The 21,574-nt window shown below is 46.6% G+C and overlaps 1 protein-coding gene across 5 annotated transcripts in view; it reads left to right on the top strand.

The window, feature by feature from the left end:
* The window catches only part of SLC39A11 (solute carrier family 39 member 11), a 359,113-nt gene that overhangs the window by 232,959 nt on the left and 104,580 nt on the right, over positions 1-21,574 (top strand). For 4 of the 5 annotated variants that reach the window (XM_019740426.3, XM_074319972.2, XM_019740425.3 and 1 more), the window contains one exon: positions 1,827-1,997. The exons of the other annotated variant lie outside the window; for it this stretch is intronic. In XM_019740426.3, coding sequence (XP_019595985.1) covers positions 1,827-1,997 — 171 coding nt within the window. The remainder of the gene's footprint in view (positions 1-1,826; positions 1,998-21,574) is intronic. 5 annotated transcript variants of the gene reach the window in all.

Below are 21,574 nucleotides of genomic sequence, written 5' to 3'. Positions count from 1 at the left end.
ACTTAGCTTCCCCTCGTGCACATCTCGTCTGGAGGAGTTACTATCCAACGGGGACAGTTGTGTTCTCCAGAAGCCAGTTTTGTGAGCTGTGGTTGCTGACCATGGGAGGGCTGGCAGGCCCAAGCTTCAGAGGATCAGTAAAAGGCCCCTTCTCCCTAATGGAATGGAGTCAACTCTTCCAAAGAGACAACCGAATGGGACGTAGGGAGGAGAGAGTCCACTTGCCCGTTGGCGTTTTCTTACTCTTCTCTCGATTTGAGTGAGCAAACACAAAATGAGTTTCAAAAGAAGTGTGTTTTGTCGTCTCCTGTTTTTGAAAAATAAAACAGCATTCCACTTAGGCGGGTTCATCTGAAAAAGGAATCAAAGATCCGGTCAAGTTTATAGAGCCCCCGAGAGGGTGGGATAAACGGCCCGCGCCTTGCATTTCAGCCAGGAGTGAGGAGAGGCTGGCCAGACGCCCGTGGTCGGGGATAAAGGAATCCCCAAAGTTGCCCCTTGTTTCTTAATTTGATTTTGGGAAAATTTTTCTGCAGCTTTCAGCTTAGGAGTGAGAGTTCTTTCACGAGTGGAACATATGTAAATAGAGAAGGGAAATAGGACGACCACAGAGAGTTGCCTCCTACCCTTCAAGCTGATCTCAGTGAGGGATGTCCCCCAGCAGAGTGGAGTATCCGTCAAGCTTTGGCTGTTTCCTCCAGCCTGGGAGCCATATAATTTATCCTCCAAACCAGGATACTTCCAAGAGTGAAAGGGCCACCAGTAAACCTCCCGGGACAGAGAGCCACCATTGGGCTGTGTGGTGGGTCTCCTAAAAACGTGTTCTGGTTCCTGACCGTGATGTCTGAGTTAGGCTTTGCATGTCATGCTAATTCATGATAGAAAGACCCTTCTTTCCACGCAGGCCACCATGTGTTTGTAAGGTTTGCTCGAGACCCGCCACCTCTGGAAGCCTCTCCCACAATCCATCCGTGCTGTGAACCGCAGTCCTGCCTCGCCTCACCTTTGTGCTGTATTTCAGATCCAAATGTTTTACCTCCACTAGGAATAAACAAAGATCCCAGTCGACCTTAAGTATTTGGGACCATCTGGCCCTAAGAAGTGACACCCTTCAAATATATACCCAAAAGGGAATCTTTAAAAGGAGGGTTAGTTCGTGAAACTCAAGGGCTGGGTACTGTAGTCAGCCCATGAGGGTCAGGATGTCATATGGCACCCAGGCTGCCATCTGTCTGTCTGTCTGTCTGTCTGTCTCTCTCTCTGGATGCATGATGTCCCATCTCTACTTGTCTGTATCTGCGTCCTTCTGTCTATGTGTCAAGCTGCTTCCTTGTTCCATTCTTGCCTGGTGCATCGTGAGTGGCTGCCCTTCCATTGCATGACCTTTGGTCCTCACAAAACCCCTGTGGGGTAGGTCCTATTACCCCGTTTTATGAATCAGGAAACCAAGGCACACAGAGGTGTATCAGCACCGCACGGCTGGTGAGTGGACGAGTTGGTCAGTGAGCAGGTGGTCTGGTTCCAGAATCGGTGCTTCTGCTCACTCCTCAGTATTGCTTCTCTGAAGTAGGCTGTGCTAACGTACCCCATGTTCATCTTTTTTTACGCTTTTTAATATCTGCACGTTGGATACTGAATATTCAGTGCATGTGTGCTGAATGAATGAATGAGTGAATGAATGAATGAATGAATGAAAAAGGGAAGGACCAAACAGGAGACTAGGAGACCATTAGGAAGTTAGGAAGTAGCCTCCCCTGCTGCTTGCCCAAGTACAGTGCGCTCATTTTCAAAGGACTCTCTCGTCTTGTCCTTCTGTTTCTGCTCAGACAAGAGTGAGAACGGCGAGGCGTATCAGAGGAAGAAGGCGATGGCCACGGACCTTCCCGAGGTCCCCGAGGCCCGTGTGCCACCTCGGGGGAACCTGGCCGTGCCCGACGGCAGCAGCTGGAGGAGAATCGCACTGCTCATCTTGGCCATCACCATCCACAACATCCCAGGTGAGGTCCTGTCCCCTAGCGGTCCAGCCACCTGCCTGAAGGTGCCCACCCTCACTGTCAGCTCAGGCGCCGGGCCGGGAAGGGAGATGGGCAGTAGTGATGCGGACGGAAGCGCACATCTTTCTGGACTTTATTTTCGGGGTTACTTGTTCTAGATTGATTATTCTACATGAAGCCTTCCCATTCCACTTACTTCAGACAATGCCAGTCCTGTTTCCACCAGTGAGTTCCTGACTTTACATATGTGATACAGCTCGTTTGGAGCATAATGTCACCCCTATTGCACGGTTGCTCTGGAGGGCGCCTTCCGTAAACACGGGGTCTCTGGTTCTGCTTCGTGCGCTTTTGAAATACTGAATTCATACAGTTTGATGTTCGTCTCACCTTTCTTCATGCAGGACCTCATCCTGACATGCCCTTAGCAACCCTTTCCTTTTAGCGTTTTGGAGCCATTGGGTCTGTGTCTTTGGATCTATTTTAATTGAAAAACAAAAAGTACTGCTGTTCTGTTTCAAAAAATCATGCATGTTTCATTTAGTTTAACTGGAAAACACTGATGGTAATACAAAGAATAAAGCTATTAAAAAACAAATTGAGGGAACCTGAGGCACTCCTTGGGGTCCATTGTGGAATTGCAGTTCTGCTATTTACTCACAAGTTTATCTGGACAAGTTACTTGAGGTGCCCTTGGTTTTCTCATCTATGAAATGGAGATAATGCTACTGCTGAGATAATGGAAATATTGTTTATAAAATAAATGGCACATATTTTGATAATTAAATAAGATGCTATCTATACAAGTATATATGTGCATATTTTACTTCAGTACTTGGGCTATACGAGCATTTGAAAATCATGGTACCTCATCACTAGCATTAATAGTATTCCTGTCTTCCTTTCCAGCTGGGACTTCCTCAGTCTTGAGTTCTTAAACATTCTGATCCATCTTTCATTGTTTTGGAACCAACATTTGAGGAATAACATTGCTCAGGGAGTGTCCGTGCGTGATGTATTACCTGAGTCCTCGCAGAGTTCATGATACCAGGCGGTGACCTTATTACAGGCGCAGTGACTTGAGTGGGCGAAGCTGGCTAGAGGCACATATTTCTCTTCAGAGCTCGTACAGATGTCATTCCATTACCTTCTGGCTTCATACTGTGGAAGCAAAGGCCACAGCCAAACCGAGTTTATTCCTTTGTGGGCAATCCAATATTCTTTGGTTTGCATGATGAAGATTCTTCTTTTTTTATTTTGCACTCATCTTTAAAGAATGTAAATGTCAATGTTATATATTCCAGACTATGTTAAAGCTGCCTAAAACACTGTGTCCAGTCACTTTTGAAGCTCAGATCTTCCTCTAGAGAAGAAGCATTTTCCTGTTATTTCTTTCCTGATCTTAGCAGTTTCTATCCTCTGATCGTGTAGGCTGGGTTGCCCAAATGTTTCTTCAGCATCTGTTTCTCTTATATCCTCTTGGCCCTTTCCCTTTGGGTGATCTGTAAACTTATTTGGTTGGTTTTTCTAGAGGCTGATATTGAGTATGCCTTGAGATGAAGTCTTACGCAGGACCCCAACGCACAAAACTGACCAGTGGATTTGCCCTGGGTGAAGGTCCGGTCATACTTACCCCTGGTATCTTAAAGGAGCTCATTGGAAGACCGAGAGCTCCACAGAGGACCACTTGAAAGCCTCTACAGTCACTTTCAACCTGTTAAAAGCTAATCATTAGAGGTGACTTATGCTTATTTTGGTCATAATAGTAGCTGTCACTCTGCCATTCAGGACCCCCTCCTTAACCAGGTGAAAAAGAATAAAGAGCCATCCAGTGGGTTTAGAGCCAAACAAGATAACTCTTCTGTCTTGAGTGGGGACTCTGTCTCCCTGCAGAGCAAAACGGTGTTTTAAGGTCCAGATTTCATAGCGATGGGCTTTGAGGACCCAGGAATAAGCTTTCCTCTGCCAGACCCCTTCCCAGATCACAGCTGCCACTGCCCTACGATGTCCCCATGTGCTCAGTTGTAATTGTTCCCTGACTCATTTGACAGGAGGTCGGGGAGAGTCAGAGTCCACTCTCTTATGCTTGTTGATTGCAGTGAGAACTTGGATTAAGGCCAGAAACAAAATGTGTCAGCAGGAAGATGGGGGTGCAGTGACACCAAAATTTGATGATCCTGAGTCAGCATGGGTTCAAATATTACTTCTTCCCTGACAAGAGACCCTCTTCTGGATCTTGGCGTCTCCAAGTCCCAGTTCAGCCTCGCGTCTCTTACGGTGAATGCAGAAGTACCTTTGGAAAGGAGGACCAAGTGGATCATAGGACGCTGAACCGAGTGGGCTTCATGGGAAGTGGCTGGTCGTGGTCACTGGCTCAGTAAACTGAGGAGCAGCTGGCTTACCCAGATCAAGAGGCTCGAGGGGACATTTCTTTCCCAGTCTTGCCTTTATTAATTACATTTGAGCAGTGTGTTCAAGATACTTGAGTTTACCAGTCATAGAACAGAGCAAGATCGCTGGCCTCCTGTAACTAACATTACAGCAGGGGAGGCAGGCAATGATCATAGTCATAATAAGTGAATTCTATATTATGGTACAAGGTGGTGAGTGCTGTAGAGAGAAAGGGTTCCGTGGGGGCAGAGGAGAGGGCACAGTGTTACAGAAAGCAGTTGCAATGTTAAGTGGAATGGTCAGGGTGGGTCTCATTGAGACCCCCTTGCCTGTGAGCCAGCGATGCAGATCTCGGGGGGACAGTGAGTGTTCCAGGCAGGGGAGCCGCCAGTGCAAAGGGCCTGAGGCAATATCATGTCCAGCATCTACAAGGAGTAGCCAGGCGTCTAGGAGTAAGAGGGAGAGGACTTAGGCGGGATGAGGGTGGAAGCAGACAGACCTGTGAGGACGCTGCTGCAGGAATCCAAGTGGAGGACCAGACCGGGGCGGTGCTGGAGGTGGTGAGAAGGCCTCCTGTTCGGGTGTCTGGCAGAGGCGGGGCCAGCGGATTTACTGATGGACTGGATGTGGGTGTGAGAGAAAGAGGAGCCAGCAGGACCCTGAGGTCTCAGGGCTGACCAGCTGCAAAGACTGGGAGTTGCCGTCAACTGAGATGGGCAAGGCTGCAGCTGGTGCAGGTTTTAGAGGGAATATCAGGAATCCAGTTTTGGACTCTGGAGTTTGGTTGTTGTTAGACATTCAATTGGAGGCACTGACGAGGCAGCCAGATGTATCAGTTTGGAGATGGGGTGCAAAGTGTGGACTAGAGGGGTGCATTTGTGAATCGCTGGCATATAAATGTTACTTAAACCCATGACGTGGAGGAAATCACCCAGGGTCTACATACAAATACTCGTGTCTTCAAAGACCCCCCGGGGCTCCTTCCTGGAGTCTCAAGCGTCTGACTCCAGGCTGAAGAGCTGTCTGGCCGAGGCTACCATTTAGCAGCTTCACGCTCTTTGATGAGAACCATTTCAAGAGCTTATCTGTTATAAGCTTATCTTTGAAAAGGTCTCTTCTTTTAACATTATCCTTTTAGTTTATTAAAAATTTAACGAAAGCTTTGACATTCCCTGAGACTCTGGGTTTTAAAATAGACTTTGCAGAGGGACTAACTGGATAATTGATTTTTTTTTTTTTTTTTTTTAAGATTTTTGGTCTTTGCTGCTTCAGTTTTAAATGTCCTGGGGATGACATTTTGTTTAAAAAAATTTTGTTTTGAGCATGGAAGTAAAAAGAAATGCTTGTTAGCGAGTGTCGTGTCTCCTGCAGATTTCTGGAATGTGAGGACACAGGCGTAGCCATGGGCACACACAGGGCACTTGGGTTAGGCGTGAATTCACATGTGTGAGCACAAATGCATCCTTCGTCTTCTGTGATTCTTTACGAATCTGATAAGAGCTCCGCCCCCTCTATGATAGACCGGTGCTCGTACAACAGTCTGCGGGCAGTTTGGGGAATTCACAGACCTCATGAAGACTGTCTGTCTGCAGCTCTAGAACAGGAAAGAACCTGAACAGGTGTACAGGTGTGCGGGCAGTTACAGTGTTTCAGGAAGAAAGGGTGAGGACTGATGGAGGCCAGCCGCCGCGAGCCCCCCTGGCACAGGTAGTGGACGCAGGATGCTTCTGAGGGTGGTGGCGCCTTGTCTTTTCGTCCCACGCTCCTTCTCGGCGGCGGTGGCCTGGGGCGCTCCAATCCCTTGGAAAACGGTATCCCGAGGAAACCCTATGTGTTCTATGGAAGCAACCCCAGACTGAGCACACTGTCTCTTAACGCGCTTTGCTTGCAAAGTTGTACAGACTCAAGGGTTCTGAGACTTCTGGAGATTCCTGGGCCTGAGGACACCAAGCTCCCTTTCGGTGTCTGAGTAGAACTCAAAATCAACTAGCAATTGAGTTCCGGATAATCTCGTTTCATGAGTAACTTAGGGTCTCAACAGGACACTATACCATTGCTTTGGACATGAGAAAGTTAAATTTAGAGCTTAAAGAGATTCATTCAAACTCTACTCCATTTGAAAATTTAGGTGGTGTGTGTGTGTGTGTGTGTGTGTGTGTGTGTGTGTTAAATTGTCATTATGGTTCCTTCCAGCCCTGGCATTGGATGATGCTGTGAAAAATAATGCAAATAGTACATTATTAATTTCATTACTAATTTCATTTATTTGGTGGTGATAATCAATCACACCTTCTTCTCTGACACTTTGCTGTATCCTGTGTCTTCTTCTCTCACGATACTTACCGCTTTGAATGGCAATTGTTTAAAGGTGTTTATTTCCCTGATAGATGGAGCTTCTTACAGGAAGGTCTGTGCCCTCGTTCGTACAGTTCATATTGAAAAGCAATAGATACTCGGATGCCTGCAATGACTGGTGGAATAGGTCACCTAACCTCACCTCTAGGAGAGCAGAGGCCACTCGGGAGGAAGGTGGCCTAGTTCCCTTTACCTTAGCTAGTAGGTGGACTAAGGGATGGCATTTGGCTTCTGTGAGTCTCCCTGATGCGCTGGGCTTTCCTTGGTGCTTGAAATTACTTACAAAGGTCGGCAGAAGAAAAGGTTAGATGAGTCTCCTGCTTTTTATTATTTTCTCAATGGAGTGAAGAATCGAGTCCACTTTGCTTGTTGTTGTCATGACACAGAGAGAGCTGCGGGTCACAGCTTATGTCTCCAGAACTGCGTGACCGTTTATTTTAATGATTTGGCCTGTCCTCATTGATGGCTTCTAATAGACCACATTTCATTCTTTAAATGCTTGGAGTTTTAATCACAAGAGATTGTGTTTCAGGGAACCCACAAATTTATACACTAAAATATTAGCAGTAGTTGGTTCTTCCTGGGATTATGGCTGAGTTTTATTTTCTTCGTGTTTTTGTGAGATTTATCTTTCTACTTTTCCATAATGAATATGTATGACTCATGTGATCAGATAAATATTTTGGAAGGGAGACTTGTGTCTCCTAACCAACTTAATACCCCAGCACCCAGCACACACACAAAAGTGTGGAAGTAACAATTATTCCTTTATGCCTGAGATAATTGGGGTTGTTTCAGTTACAGGTTGGAAACAGAATAAAGGATCGTATGAGTTTCCTGTGGCTGCTGTAACAAATCATCACAAACTCAGTGGCCTCAAACAACCCAGTTTATGCTCTTGCTGTGTTAGAGGCCAGAAGTCTGCAATCGTTTTCACTGAGCTAAATTGAAGGTGTTGGAGGGCCTGGGGGAGTCTGTTCCTTGCCTCTTCCAGCTTCTAGAGGCTGCTAGCATTCCTGGCCTCGCAGCCTCATAACTCCAACCCCTGCCTCTGTGGTCACATTGCTTTCTCTTCTGTGTCTACTCTCCCTCTGCCCCCTTCTTACAAAGATCCTTATGGTTGCAGTTAAGGCTCAACCAGATAACCCCAGTCATGACCCCAGCCCCAGATAATCCAGGACAATCCCGTCTGCAAAATGTCCTTTGTCACAAAAGGGAATGTCCACAGGTTCCGGGGGTGGTTGGTGACCTGAGTCTGGGCATTCACTGTACCCTAGTGTGGTCTCCACAGGCTGCAAGGGTCCCTTGGGAGGGGTAGCACTTTGAGTTTGCAGAAAGGAGCTGAGCCAATAGCTAGAAAGAAGAACTTACCGACTCCTCATTTTCCTGCGACGAAAGACTGAATAGAAAATTCTGTTAGGAGACATGGACCTTTCAAGGGAATACACTGATGCAACAGCCTCCACTTCCCGTTGCTCAGCTTCCAGAAACTGGAGGAGTGTGCGCCACAGCCAGAGACTCAGGCTCAGCTGATGAGTAAGCCCAGCACCCCTGAAAGCCAGAAATCATTGGCGGTAATCAAATACACTGGCGGTACTCGAGGCCATCACTTGCTTTCCAAGTTCCAAGACATAAAGTGCTCCACACATGTGATTCTGATATTTGTATCCCTGTTTTACATGTTAGAAACTGAGACCCGGAAGGGTTAAAGACCAAGGTCAAGGTCACAAGCAGGTACGGGTAGCGCTTGATTCATGCTCAGTCTCTACGTTGCCTCCAGCCTCCCTTCGCTTTGGTGAGCTTGCTTCTTTTCTTCCGGTGGACCACCACGTTCTTCAGAGAGGGTTACAGAAAAGTTCAGAAAATGCTTCTCACTTTCTGAAGCTTGCCACATTAGACGTTCATGTCTGCAGCATGGCTCTGGCATGCTCGTGTGCTGACCGTTCCAGAGGCATCGGGCTTAGTTCAGCAAGGAGATTTAGGCGGGGTGGCGGGGAGACTCATCCACACACAGGGCCGGCCACTGTGGGCACTCTGTACATACGTGTAGAATGAGCACCGTGCAGTCCCCACACCCCCACCGCCACCGCCGCCAATGATCCAGGACCCAAGCGCATGGTCAACCCTTTCACCACATCAAGCACGGTGACGTGGGGAGATGGGACACGCACCGGATTTCAAGTCAGAAAGGCCAAGACTCAGATCCTGGAGCCACCAAATATTTTACTAGCTGGGAGACCCTTAGGTAAGACTGTGGGAGTCTCAGTTTTCCCAGCTATAAAATGGAGGTAACGTCTCTCTTGCAGCTCATTATTGAGGTGACAGGGATGGCAACACACGAGGCCTGTTGCTGTGTTACCTGCTGTGAAGTGCATGTCATGAAGCCTAGCATTCAGTAGGACCTCAAACGTGTCATTCCCTTCCACCTCCTCTCTCCCTAGCCCCCTTCTCGCTCCTACTTTGTCTTCATTTTGCTTTGAGCGTCCAAAATCGTTTGGTTCTGGTCTCGGTGGTCTCGCGTGAGGAGATCCGAGATCACTTGAATTTTCATCTCCAGCGGGTTACTTTTGAAGATGCTTCTCATTTCCTTCAAGAGTTTGGAAACACTGTAGTCTGCTGCTATAATTATCTGTGTCTCAGTGGGAAGCCTGACATTATAATCAGTGCAGGTGCCTGCCTGGGATGACATTTTGCTCAGCATAGCATGTTCCTGGATGTGTGCTGTAGCACAAGCTGGTAGCACACTCCCGAATCATGTTGTTGGGTGTGAGCAGGAGAACAGACGCCCCGAGTGTAAAATCACCATCCTGGGAGCCCTGCCTGATCACACAAAAAGTGACAAGGCAACTTGGAGATTCACTGTCAACTCCTGCCTCGGGCTCCAGACACACAGATGCCGTGTCCTGACCTGCCTTCAGATGACGTGAGCTGCACTCTAAGGCTGCACAAAGATTAGGGTTAAAATCAAGGCTCACTTCCACATCTACTGGGCTTTGTCACCCTCCTATCTGTTTTGTAAATTAAAGGAAAAAAAAAAAGCAAGAGAATTCGAACACATTTTTGTATCAGGACTTAAAGTTTCCAGTAACTTCCAGTTGTCTTTCTACTGTGGCCAGGTAGATATTAGCTAAAACATGGCTTTCCTCAGGCCCTTTAGACCTGCCGTGCCCTGTACTGCAGCGCCTAGCCACATGGACACAAGTACAGGCTTTAGGGTCAGACAGGAGGAGGGTGTGTGTGTGTGTGTGTGTGTGTGCGCGCGTTTGCGTCCTGGAGCCGTCAAATCCTCTACTTAGCAGAAGTAAATAAAATGCAAAATTTGGATCCTTACTTGTAGGTGAGCCACCTGTCAAGTGCTGCATAGCCAGGTGCATCTCCTGGCGACCATGTTGGACAGTAGAGCCACAGAATTATCACAGAAAGTTCCGGTGGATGGCAAAAACATATCATGAGTAAAATACGTTATCAAAAAACCAGTATTTTAAATAAATTAAGGGTGGTACAGAGTGACCCCTGTGGTGCCATCCTTCTTGTACCCTCTGGTTCTAATCTGGTTTCTTATTTCTTGAGTGGGGGGGCAACATGGGGTGGGCACGGCTTGTGCAGGGGAACCGTGCAGCAGGCTCGTCATCGTGTCTGATGTTGGGGGCAGAGGGGAGATGGAAGCAGCTGCTCCAAGGATGGGCTTGTCATCCTCTCCTCTGGGTACTCTGTGTTCGTTATCTGCAAACAGACAAGGTGACATCATTGGGCTGTGTCAGCTTAGTCCCTCTCAAAGAACACCTTCTCCTGGTTCAGCTCGTATTTTGAAGAAAGGACATTAACTGTCATATGAAAATCACCACCGCATTTACTGTCAAATTTTTGTCAGGGACACTGCCCAGGTCATTGCGTAGTGTTTGTAAATGAGATACTGCACAGGCTGGAAAAGCTTGCCTCTCTGGTGGAAACAGTATTCATAAATTATTGTGGATTCCTTTTCTTTTTTCTTGGCTGCCGAGAAGCACCGAGCCCCATTTGCTGCTGAGATGAGGATGCAATGTGCTCTTAAGGATTGGTTATCTGAAGATTATTGATTAATTGCCACAGGTGATTTTATTCCTTTGTTGCTAGTTTCCTTTGTGTTGTTCCCTGGGCAGAGATTATGTTTCTAATCCAGGTACCTAGCCTGAAAAATGCTCTTCCCTGGTTATAATGAAGACTGGAAAGCAGGTGAGAGGTGATGAAGTAATCTGTTTATAGTGTGTAACCAAACAGTCAACCAGTACTTTCTGGAGACTTTGTATGTGGGAAGCATCCAGAGTACCCTTGTCCAATAGAAACATAATTCAAGCTACCTACGTAATGGTCAACGCTCTAGTAGCCACCATGTTAAAAAAAAAAAAAAAGTAAAAAGCCGTGAAATTAATTTTTTAAATATATTTTATTTAACTTAAAATAGCCAAAACAGTATTATTGCAACATAGAATCAGTATTTAAAAATTGAGATATTTTACATTCTTTTTTGAGGGAATCAAGAGTAGATTAGTTGAAGCAGAGGATCGAATCAGTGATTTGGAAGATAAAAAGTATAAGAAAACACCCAATCAGAAGATCAAAAAGAAAAAAGAATCCAAAAAAATGGGGATAGTTTAAGGGGCCTCTGGGACAACATCAAGTGTACCAACATTCACATTATAGGGGCACCAGAAAGAGAAGAGAGAAAACAAGGAATTGAAAACCTGTTTGTAGAAATAATGACAGAAAACTTGACTAACCTGGTGAAGGAAATAGACATACAAGCCCAGGAAGCACAGAGAGTCCCAAACAAGATAAACCCAAAGAGGCGCACACCAAGACACATCATAATTAAAATGACAGAGGCTAAAGACAAAGAGCGAATCTTAAAGCAACAGGAGAGACTCCTAAAAGCAGCAAGAGAAAGGCAACTAGTAACTTACAAGGGAACCCCCATAAGATTGTCAGCTGATTTCTCAACAGAAACTTTGCAGGCCAGAAGGGATTGGCACGGAATATTCAAAGTGATGAAAAGCAAGGACTTACAGCCCAGATTACTCTACCCAGCAAGGCTATCATATAGAATCAAAGGACAGATAAAGATCTTTCCAGACAAGAAAAAGTTAAAGGAGTTCATCACCACCAAATCAGTATTACAAGAAATGTTAAAGGGACTTCTTTAAGAAGAAGGAGAAGAAAGAAAAAATATGAGTAATAAAATGGCAATAACTACATATCTATCAACAATTACTTTCAATGTAAGTGGAGTAAATGCTCCAATCAAAAGACATAGGGTGGCTGAATGGATAAGAAAACAAGACCCTATGCTGCTTACAAGAGACTCACTTCAGATCGAAAGACACACAGAGACAAAAAGTAAAGGGATAGAAGAAGACGTTTCATGAAAATAGAAATGAAAAAAACAAAAAGCTGGGGTAGCAATACTTATACCAGACAAAATAGACTTTAAAACAAAGGCTATAACAAAACAAGAGACAAAGAAGGACCCAGTAATTCCATTCTGGGTATTTATCTAAAGAAATCCAGAATGCTACTTCGAAGGGACATTTGCATCCGTATGTTTGTTGTTGCATTATTTACAATAGGCAAGATATGTAAGTGCTTGCTAATCAACAGAGGAATAAAGAAGAGGTGGTACATATACAATGGAATATTACTCAGCCATAAAAGAGAATGAAATCTTCCATCTGCAACAACAAGGATGGACTTAGGGTGTATTGTGCTAAGTGGAATAAGTCAGACAGAGAAAGACAAATACCATATGATTTCACTTATATGTAGAATCTAAAAAACAAAAAAAACCCTGAACAAACAACAGAAACAAACTCATAGATACAGACATCATTTTGATGGTTGCCAGATGGGAGGGGTGTTTAGGGAGGAAGACGAAAAAGGGGGAGGGATTAAGAAGTACAAGTTGGTAGTTACAAAATAAATGGTCATGGGGATGTAGAGTACAGCTTAGGGAACATGGTCAATAATGTTATAATAACTATATGGTGTCAGATGGGTACTAGGTTTATCAGAGTGATCACTTCGTGGGTTGTATAAATGTCTAATCATTATGTTATACAGCTGAAACTAATATAATATTGTATGTCAACTGTAATTGAAAAATAAAAAATTATTAAGACACACACACACACACACACACACGTCGCGATTGAACCTGATTGTAGGCTGGTTGCCAGTCCACAGTAGAGGGGATTGGAGGAAGCACAGGGCTTTCCTCCTGCACAGAGACAAACAGCAAGGGCCAAGGCCACTGGTTGGACCCCAGGCTGTTCTCTGTCCTCCCCCTAGTTAGTAAGGTCACTAAGGCAATATGTAACCACAGCACGGACCCAACTCCGTGTGTGTGGTACAGATCTGTTTGTGTCAGGAGTTGTCTTTTCTGCCAGAAGTTTATCCATGCTGCTCTGTTCAGCCAGGTGGCTCCATCCTGGGCCAAGGCTGCAAGGATCAATACCTACAGACCCTTTCCTCCCCGTGGAAATGCCCCACGGAGGACAGGCCCTGCTGCACACAGGCCCAGCTGCTGCCGGCGCATGAATCCAACACATTGTGATGTCACTAAAGGTAATTCCAGAGTCCCACGTTATTCACTGGCTTTACGATGACTTTTGACAAGGTCCTGAGTTGTCTTCACCGTAAAGAGAATTGCAGCCTTTCTAAACTTTGGTTTGTAAAGATACCCGGCTCCTTCACTAGCAGGATAGTTTTACTGAGGAGCCATCTCAGGTGCTGCTGTGTTTCTCTCCTGTTGAAGTGGTCTCATTTGTTTAGAAGCTATAGCAGATAACAAGTTTAATCAATTGATAATATTTGAGATGCATACTTTGTAATCGTCCAAGCTCATTCATATTTATATATGCTAATTTGAGTTCACATTAATTATGTATTGACTAAGTCCCTGTTTATTCTATTGTGTCTTCATTGCCTTGATAGCTGTTGTGTAGAGTTGAAAATAATTAGAATGTTACTTGTGTTCTGCAAATAACAGTTAAGCAAGGCTGAATTCTGAAACCCAAATTCCATTTTCTTTCCTTTTCTCTGATTAAATACGATGAGTGAAATGACACCAGAATGTACTTTTCGGTCCATTCCTCGCTCTGTTGGTTTGTCTCACTTTTCAGGGTGGTAATTGCCAGTGGATCGCTCACCACGTAGCACTGATGTGCCATGACTTAAAACGACACCCGTTGCTTTAGCCTCCCCTCTTCCTGTTGACATGGAGCCGCATTCAGAGGTGATGCACTCAGCATGAGGGTTTGGGAGAGGACAGGAAAAGATAGGTTGCTGTCCTCAGAATACACAAGGGGGTAGAAGTTCTGTAAGTTCAGTCAGTGTGAAGCCCCTTGGGGTCAAGCTTCCTCCAAATGGCCTAGGTTCGCAAGCCGTTTCCAGCTCCGTCACTCAGTGGGTCAGCCTTCTGGGGACTGACAACCCCTTGGCCTGTGTGTTTTGCATATCACCCTCCCTGAGGGGCAGCCGCACGTCCTCATTCAGGGTCCGGTCCCCATCAGTTGTGACTCTGCCTGCTCATGTAGTGGGTGGCAGCTTTTGGGAGTCTACGTTTGGCCCCATTTCCTTTTATCTTGGATTTTGTGTCAAAGCTTGCCGCGCCCCAGTGTCCTACAAATTACTAGAGCGTAGTAACTCCCCCTGCCTGCTAATCTCCTGCTACTTCTTGTCTCTCCTCACCCTGGAAGTGACCCTGAACAGTTGATCTTTGCAGCCCATCAGCCCATCGCGTGGCTTAGGCCCCACTCTCAGCCTTGTAGGCTATTGGTCCCTCAGCTTCAGCAAAGCAGCTATTGTAAATGCCACTCAGATGAAGGCTTGGAAATGACCTGACTCCCTTCTGCTTCATAATTCTACTCAAGGGAGAAGGAAGAAGGAGAGGGGTCTCAACAGGTCCATCTTGTGAACGAGCTCCTGAAAAAAAAAAGTAACCAGAAACATAACTGAAAGTTCAGGAAGACAATGAAATTTGGAAATTGCCTTTGAATTATTGAAGTTTCGATGAGCCAAATTCCCCATGACCATGGATAAGTAAGAGTTAGGTGTCAGAATCCATAGTTTGCAAATAACTGACTGTGTGATTGTATGTCAGTGTGTGACAGTGTCTCCAAGATGTGATTTGCACATCCCGGAAGGAAGGTGGATCATTCCGGCCCCACCTCCGTGCTTCACAGGTGATGTAAGGATAAGATACAGTCATGGACATGAGCCTGCTTGAGAATTCAAGGTACCAGGTAAACAGCAACTGTCCTGATTATTGGATACGGATATGTTGAGAGCACAGTTAGCCGGGCCTGCCACCTCCAAATCCCATTTCCTTTCAGCTGCAGAGCTCTTTTGTGCCGATGAAAGTTCAGACCTGTCATTTCCAGATATCGTGTTCATTTGCTGTTCTTCTGAATGTTCTCAGAAATCCTTCCTGGCGCAGAGATATTAAGGAAGAGGTGGGCTCGTGTGGATGGGAAAAAAAAAAAAAAGTCTCTGAATTCTGTTTTCAGGTTGCAAACAAGCTCTTCTTAAATGTCAATGCAGCAATACAGGCATTTTCTCTCAAGCTCTTTTAGTTAAACGCTGTTCTCCAGCAGAGCCATTTGTTTATAAAATCAGTTAGTCACAGCGGCGTCTCAGTTTTCCTTTCTGTGCCCTGTTCTCAAGGGTCAGCCTCTCCGTCACACTAGAGCCATGTAGGGCTTTTCTGTCAGGAGTGGGGCTTATGGGAGAAGCCAGCTGAGAACTGAGTCATGACCCCTGTGGAGGACAGAGGACCTGCCAAGGGGAGGAGAGTGGAGAGGTGGAAATCCAGGCACAAGGACCTTGGGGGGTGACGAGGTGTGTATGGGGTTTGAGAGCACCTGTCCCTGATCCTTGGGCTCTGCCCTGTAAGGGACCATCTGCTGCGCCCTGACTTGTTTGGTCCTTGAGGACTCCGGATAGGATAAGCGCCCTGGGCTTTACCTCCTGGTAATTCTGGAGAGTGCCCTGTTGCTTAGAGACAGGGGATGGTGCCTGGAGTGAAGATAAGGTTGTCAAGGAAACCAAGCCACAAATTCCCCTGTTTTTCTTCAGGTTGCTGGACAGAAGAGTAAAGGATTTTTGCTGACAACTGGAGGAAAAGTCTCTTGTTCTCTGTGTGTGTTTTAAACCAATTGATGTGCTGTCCAAGACACAGCCAAGTTAGTACCCAAGGTGACCAAAACAGGGTGTTGAGTTTTGCATTGCTGTTTTTGTTGTTTTTTAAAATATATGTATCATTGAGCACTTTCTGATAGACAGAAGTAAGCAGCCATTTTGATCCTGATTTTTTTTTCAGGTGTGTGGACCCCAGCACCCAACCCCCCTCCATATACAACTTAGCTTTATGGAATTCTGAGTGTCCATTTGTTGTCCCAACTTTTCTCTTTCCTTGGAGTTGTGATTTTTCTCCTTTGGCGAGTCTCAGCAGCAGCATCGCCTTTTTCCATTGTCCATCTTTGATTATTTGCATGTATCAGTTGGTGGTAATCAATAAGCCTCGGCATCTGCCTCTTAACTCCGGTGTGAGTCAGAAAAAAATAAAGAATCCTTTTCACGGTCATTCACCCTCAAATGATTCCCTGTTGAAGCCACAAAAGTTCACATCTTCCCTGTGCTGTTGTGTCAGTGGACCAAAGCATTGGAGGGGCTCACGCGCCGAGTGGTACCCCAGATGCTCCTTCCCCCCAGCACAGGTAAAGGGCATGAGGTCGGCCGTTTGTCAGTGGCAGCCATGTTAGCGCGTGAGGCTAAAAGCCTGCTGGGAGCTTGAGGAGCTGGGTGCGTGTGTGTGTCCCCTTACCCTCTATCGTCCCATACCTTTCCCTCCTTGTCTGTTAGAACTAAGAAATGGACCCAAGGCCCTCCTTTCCTCCCTCCCTCCTGCCTGCATATTCCACTTGGGTAGCAGCTCGTGTTTTCTGAGTCCCTCTGACTCATTTTCTTGTCCCGTCCCCTGACCTTGCATGGATCTTCTGTTCCACGAGGTGACATTCCTAAACACGCTCAGTTCTGTCTTTTTCCTGGGTTCTTGGAGTATTTCAGACCCCAGCGCTCCCTGGGGCAATTTGAGGGTTGTCAACCCAGTGAGGGGAGTTGAAACGCACCCACGGAGGGGGCCGATGCTGGGACACTCATGACAGAGAGAAGGGACACCAGGAGCAGAGAGGACAGCAAGACCCTGTGTGGGGCTGGGGAGGAAGGCAGGCTGGGATAGTGAGACAGTGAAAGTTGCCGAGGACTTTGATGCACGGAAAAGGGGAGAGAGAGGAGGGATCTATCTGGGTCTTTCCAGAACCCAAGACATGAGTTGTTCTTGACTAAAATATCCCTCGAGCAGTAACACAACTATTTTGTTTCGACCTCCAGTGTGGTGCTGTGGCCATGTCTTTTCAGATTTTCCCGTGATGCCCCTCCTCCCATGTAACACCCCGTTGCTCTGTCAGTCACGCCCTCTGCCCTGACGAAGGATGGACTCGGGGATCCCCACGCTCTGATTTGTCCAGAGGCTGCCACACCCTCACCCTCCCTCTCCCTCCTTCCTTCTGTCCTCCCGTTTCTGGCCCACCCTTTTCACGTAGCCAACTCATTCTTTAGTGCCCAGTTCCAGGGTCATCTCCCTGTGGAACGTCACCTGAGTCCACCTCACGTCCACCTGCCCAGTGTGCGTCTGTGGCCTCTGCTGGTGACCCCAGCACTCTGGACTCCCCCAGGCTGCATTTCCCACCCTGTTTCACAGTGACTTTTCCTCAACAAGAACATAGACTTTTTGAGGGCAGGATCCAGCTGACCCCCCGTTGACTCGCCAGCCCCAAGCATGGATGTGTATTGGAATGAGTGGGGTGGTGAGGGGGCCCACAGCCCTGGCTCTCCCTGCCATTTGGGGGTACATTGTGAGTGTGCCCTGAGCTGTCAGCACACAGCACAGGAGAGAGAGGAGGGATAAGGAAAATGAACACAGGAGCTTGCAAGGCCCTGAGGAGGCTCCTCTCTCACCTTGCGTAGGACGGATGTCTGCTCTGCAAACATACGCCTGAGGATGGGTCATCCTGATAACGTAACCTGGTGCCAGGTGACCTTTCGCTTATAACCAAATTCTGTTACTTGGAAGGTAATTCCAAAGTCCAGAGGGGAAAATAGGCCAAGATTATGCTACAGAGATCAACTTCTTCTAAACCTACCTTTTCGAACAAGCAATGGGCCCACTTTTATTATGATTCTCCGTCTGTCCTATCTCCCAGCTGCATTCTCAGTCATCTTCCCTCTTACTGTAAGCTGAGAGAAGTCACAGAAGTTATTTATTTTGTGGCTTCAGAATACCTGTTGTTAATTGAAAGTGAGCCGGTGTGTCTGGGCTGTGGTGTCTCACCTGCCCTTACCTGCAGTCCTGCCACCTTTAGCATGTGTGGAGGCCCCAGGGGAACACGGGGGCCAGCACGTGTTTGGGGGTTGAATCTGCGACAGCACAGCATGCAGGGCCAGGACGTGGTGCTCCTCTTAAAACTGAGAGGGGGTCCTTGCCTCTAGGTTTTCATTCAGAGGTGACCAATGTCTAGTTTCATTCCCTTCAGCCAGTTTTTTCACTTGGCTACGATTTCCCATCTGCAAAATGCAAGTAATAACTCCTGTGTCGCTTACTTTCCAAGATGGTTGAAGGGTCCACCAAAATGGAGGGAGGCAGTTGGAAAAGCCTAAAGTACAGTCAGTACACTGTGAAATTGTTCCTGCAGTTGGTACTCTCATGAGTGGGCCTTCAGGTTTCTAGATGCTCAAAACCTTTGCAGACTGGCTCACTCTTCTCATTCTAGGATTGGTTTTGTTCCTGCCCGAAATGGGGATGGGCCTTGTATGGTCCCTGGTGAGCAGAGAGATGGGATAGGGGAAGAAGACATACAGAGCTGAGCGGGGACCCCAGGGGTCAATCTGGTTTCTGTCCCTCAGTATTACTTCCGAGCGCTGCTGAACAAATTGCCACAGACTGGGTGGCTTAAAGAACGGAAATGGATTGCCTCACACTTCTGGAGGCTGGACATCTAAAATCAAGGTGTTGGCAGGGTTGGTTCCTTCAGAGGTCTGTGAGGGAGAATGTGTTTCACACCCCTCTTCTTGGCTTGTAGATGGCCTTCTTCTCCCTGTGTGTCTTCACATCACTTTCCCTCTGTGCCTGTTTTATAAGGATACTAGTCATACTGGATTAGAGACCCACTCGACTCCAGTGTGACCTCATTTTAATTAATGACATCTGCAGTGACCCTATTTCCAAGTAAGGTCACGTACTAAGGTACTGGGGTTGATTCCAACATAGGAATTTTGAGGGGGACGCAATTCAGCCCACAACACCCTCCTTCCTGAAAGACCAGACAAAGGCTGTTTAATGTGTCTTTTCAAACTTGTAATATGAATATAAGCCAAATACAAGCTAAGTAATCACTCAGAGGAGTATATTGATGGCCTGACAATTAGGAGCTCCACCCTAATTAATAGGGCTGGGAGTGACAGGTAATTTATGGGATGATTAAATCATTAAACCAAAAGACGTCAACATGCTGGAATTCTGATGAGCTCTAAGAAGGCAAAAATGGGCAGAAACTGAGACCTAAGTAGAGTCTTGAAATTAGATTCCCCCCCAAGCAAGTGATAAGAGCATCTTCAGGAGCAAGAAAATGAATTGGGGTTTTAATTCAATAAGAAGCGTCGTCATTCATTCAGTCATGTGTTGATACAAGTATTCATTGCTCACCACCTCCCTGTGAGGTGTGAGGTCGGCCAGCAGGTCTGAGTCGCTGTGTGACCTGGTTCCTCTCAGGGCTCCTACTCCATCTGCAGTCACTTATCCATTGCTTGGGGGGGTTGATGGGGCGCCTCCTCTGGTTACCAAGAATAGAAGGGAGCCCCACACCCTCGGACTTGCAGACGAGAACTCCCAGCAGGCTGGGCTGGAAGCTAGAAGATGGGAACAGTGGCTAAGATGACTGAATCTTTTAGGCTGGAGAAAGACGATATAGGTGGTATAAGCTACTTTGTCTGGTTGGGACCATCTTGACCTTGGGTTTGTAGAACCAAGGATAAGGGACGGGGGAATAGGTATTAGCAGAGTATAAGGAATAACCTTTGCACAGTTAGAACCGACTAAAAATGAAATACTTTGGTTTGTCGTAGGAGGTAGTGATGTCATCATAACCAACATCTGTGGAGCACCTACTGTGTGCCAACCTGCTCTTAACTCTTCAGGGAAAGAGACCCCAGGCATTGCCATCGTCAGCCATTCCTACATCTGACATAATACAAAAGGCTCCCAGGAACCCTTGAAGTCAGAAAACACTTATGATCCAGCTAATTACTTTCTTGCCCAGACCAGAGTTTGGAAGGGACGAGTTACTTGTTTATTAGTGGATTAGAAGTACATTTTTCTTTTGGAAAAATGTGTGTTTTTCCTATCTGTACCCTTAAGCTTGGGGCGCTGGGCTGTGGTGTATGAAATCTAATCTCTGCTACCAGGAAAGGATTATTTATTTGGACACTTCCCTAAAATCCATTAGGCACCCTGGAGTGTTAGTCAGGGATGATAAATTTCATAGCTGTGCTGCTGACACTTTGGGTTTGTTATATCTCAGATGAGCCCCTTTTCCGTGTGTAGCCAATGGCTGAAGGGATTGGGAACCCCAGCCCCAGCCGTAACTGACAGAAGCATCTGCAGGTTTGGATCACCTCTCCACGAGCCTGGAACGCTTTCTTCAACCCCCATTGCTTTCCTTCATAGGAGAGTTTTGCTCTCATAGATAATTTGCAAATGCTCTTCAAGCAACTATGCCACCACTTTCCGAATGCTCTGCTTCTAATTAAGACAGAGAATTGGATGTAGTCTTCCTGGCTAATTTTTTTTTCTTCCCTCCGAGGCACAGGGGATGGGGGTGGGAAGGGAGAGCAAAAGGAATAGCTAAGAGATATTTAAAAAAATAACTCTCTGCTGCCACCAGTGATCAAAGCTGTGTCCAGGAGTTCACTCCTGTTAGAGGCTTAGGGATCCCCCAAGTTCAAGTCCAATCTGAGGAGCACAGTCTTGGAAATATAACCACATCTACAACTGGGCGACCTGCAGCATCTTCTCTTGGCCCATGAAACGTGGGCCGGTGATTTTGAATGAAGCAGGTGGGACTTCTGATGTCCCAGTTAGGCTAAGAGGTTGACTGCGTATGCCGAAAACCTGAAACACGCTTTCTTCTGTGATTTAACTGACGTCCAGAGATAGGCAGTCCAGCACAGCTGTGGCCACTACCAAGCAACGCAGCGAGGACCGTGGGCTGCTTTTTGTTTTCTGTGTTGCATACGATCTAATATTTAAAGCTGCATCATAGTCTGAGATTGCCGTTGGGGCTTCACTCATCACTCTTTCCTTCAGATAGTCCTGAGGAGGACAACGTCCAACTCTTGCTTTGCCTTCTGGAAAGTTCTAGCACACAGTGTCCTCTTGTTGAGGAAAGGGTGAGAAAGGATATTGGAAGGCAACAGCTGCCTCTGTCCCACACACACAGGGGCCAGTCAGTCAGGCTCTTGGGACTGGCATTGTGTCTAAGTAACCTCTTGGAAAGGGACCTCCATTCAAGTCATGTCCCTGCAGAATATAGTGGTTCGGAGCCTACCTGGCCTTGCACCTTGGCTCAGCCATTCATTGCTGTTCTTGCGACAGTTACCGACCGTCTTTGAGCCTCCGTTTCCTCCATGTAAAATGGAGCTAATTATCCATGTGTCGTGGCATTGCCATGACCAGTGGTCTCTGTGCCCAA

The sequence above is a fragment of the Rhinolophus sinicus genome, chromosome 12 (genome assembly GCF_057876585.1).
Source record: "Rhinolophus sinicus isolate RSI-liver-muscle chromosome 12, RSI-T2T, whole genome shotgun sequence".
Taxonomy (NCBI): domain Eukaryota; kingdom Metazoa; phylum Chordata; class Mammalia; order Chiroptera; family Rhinolophidae; genus Rhinolophus; species Rhinolophus sinicus.
This window is presented reverse-complemented; position numbering and strand designations above follow the sequence as displayed.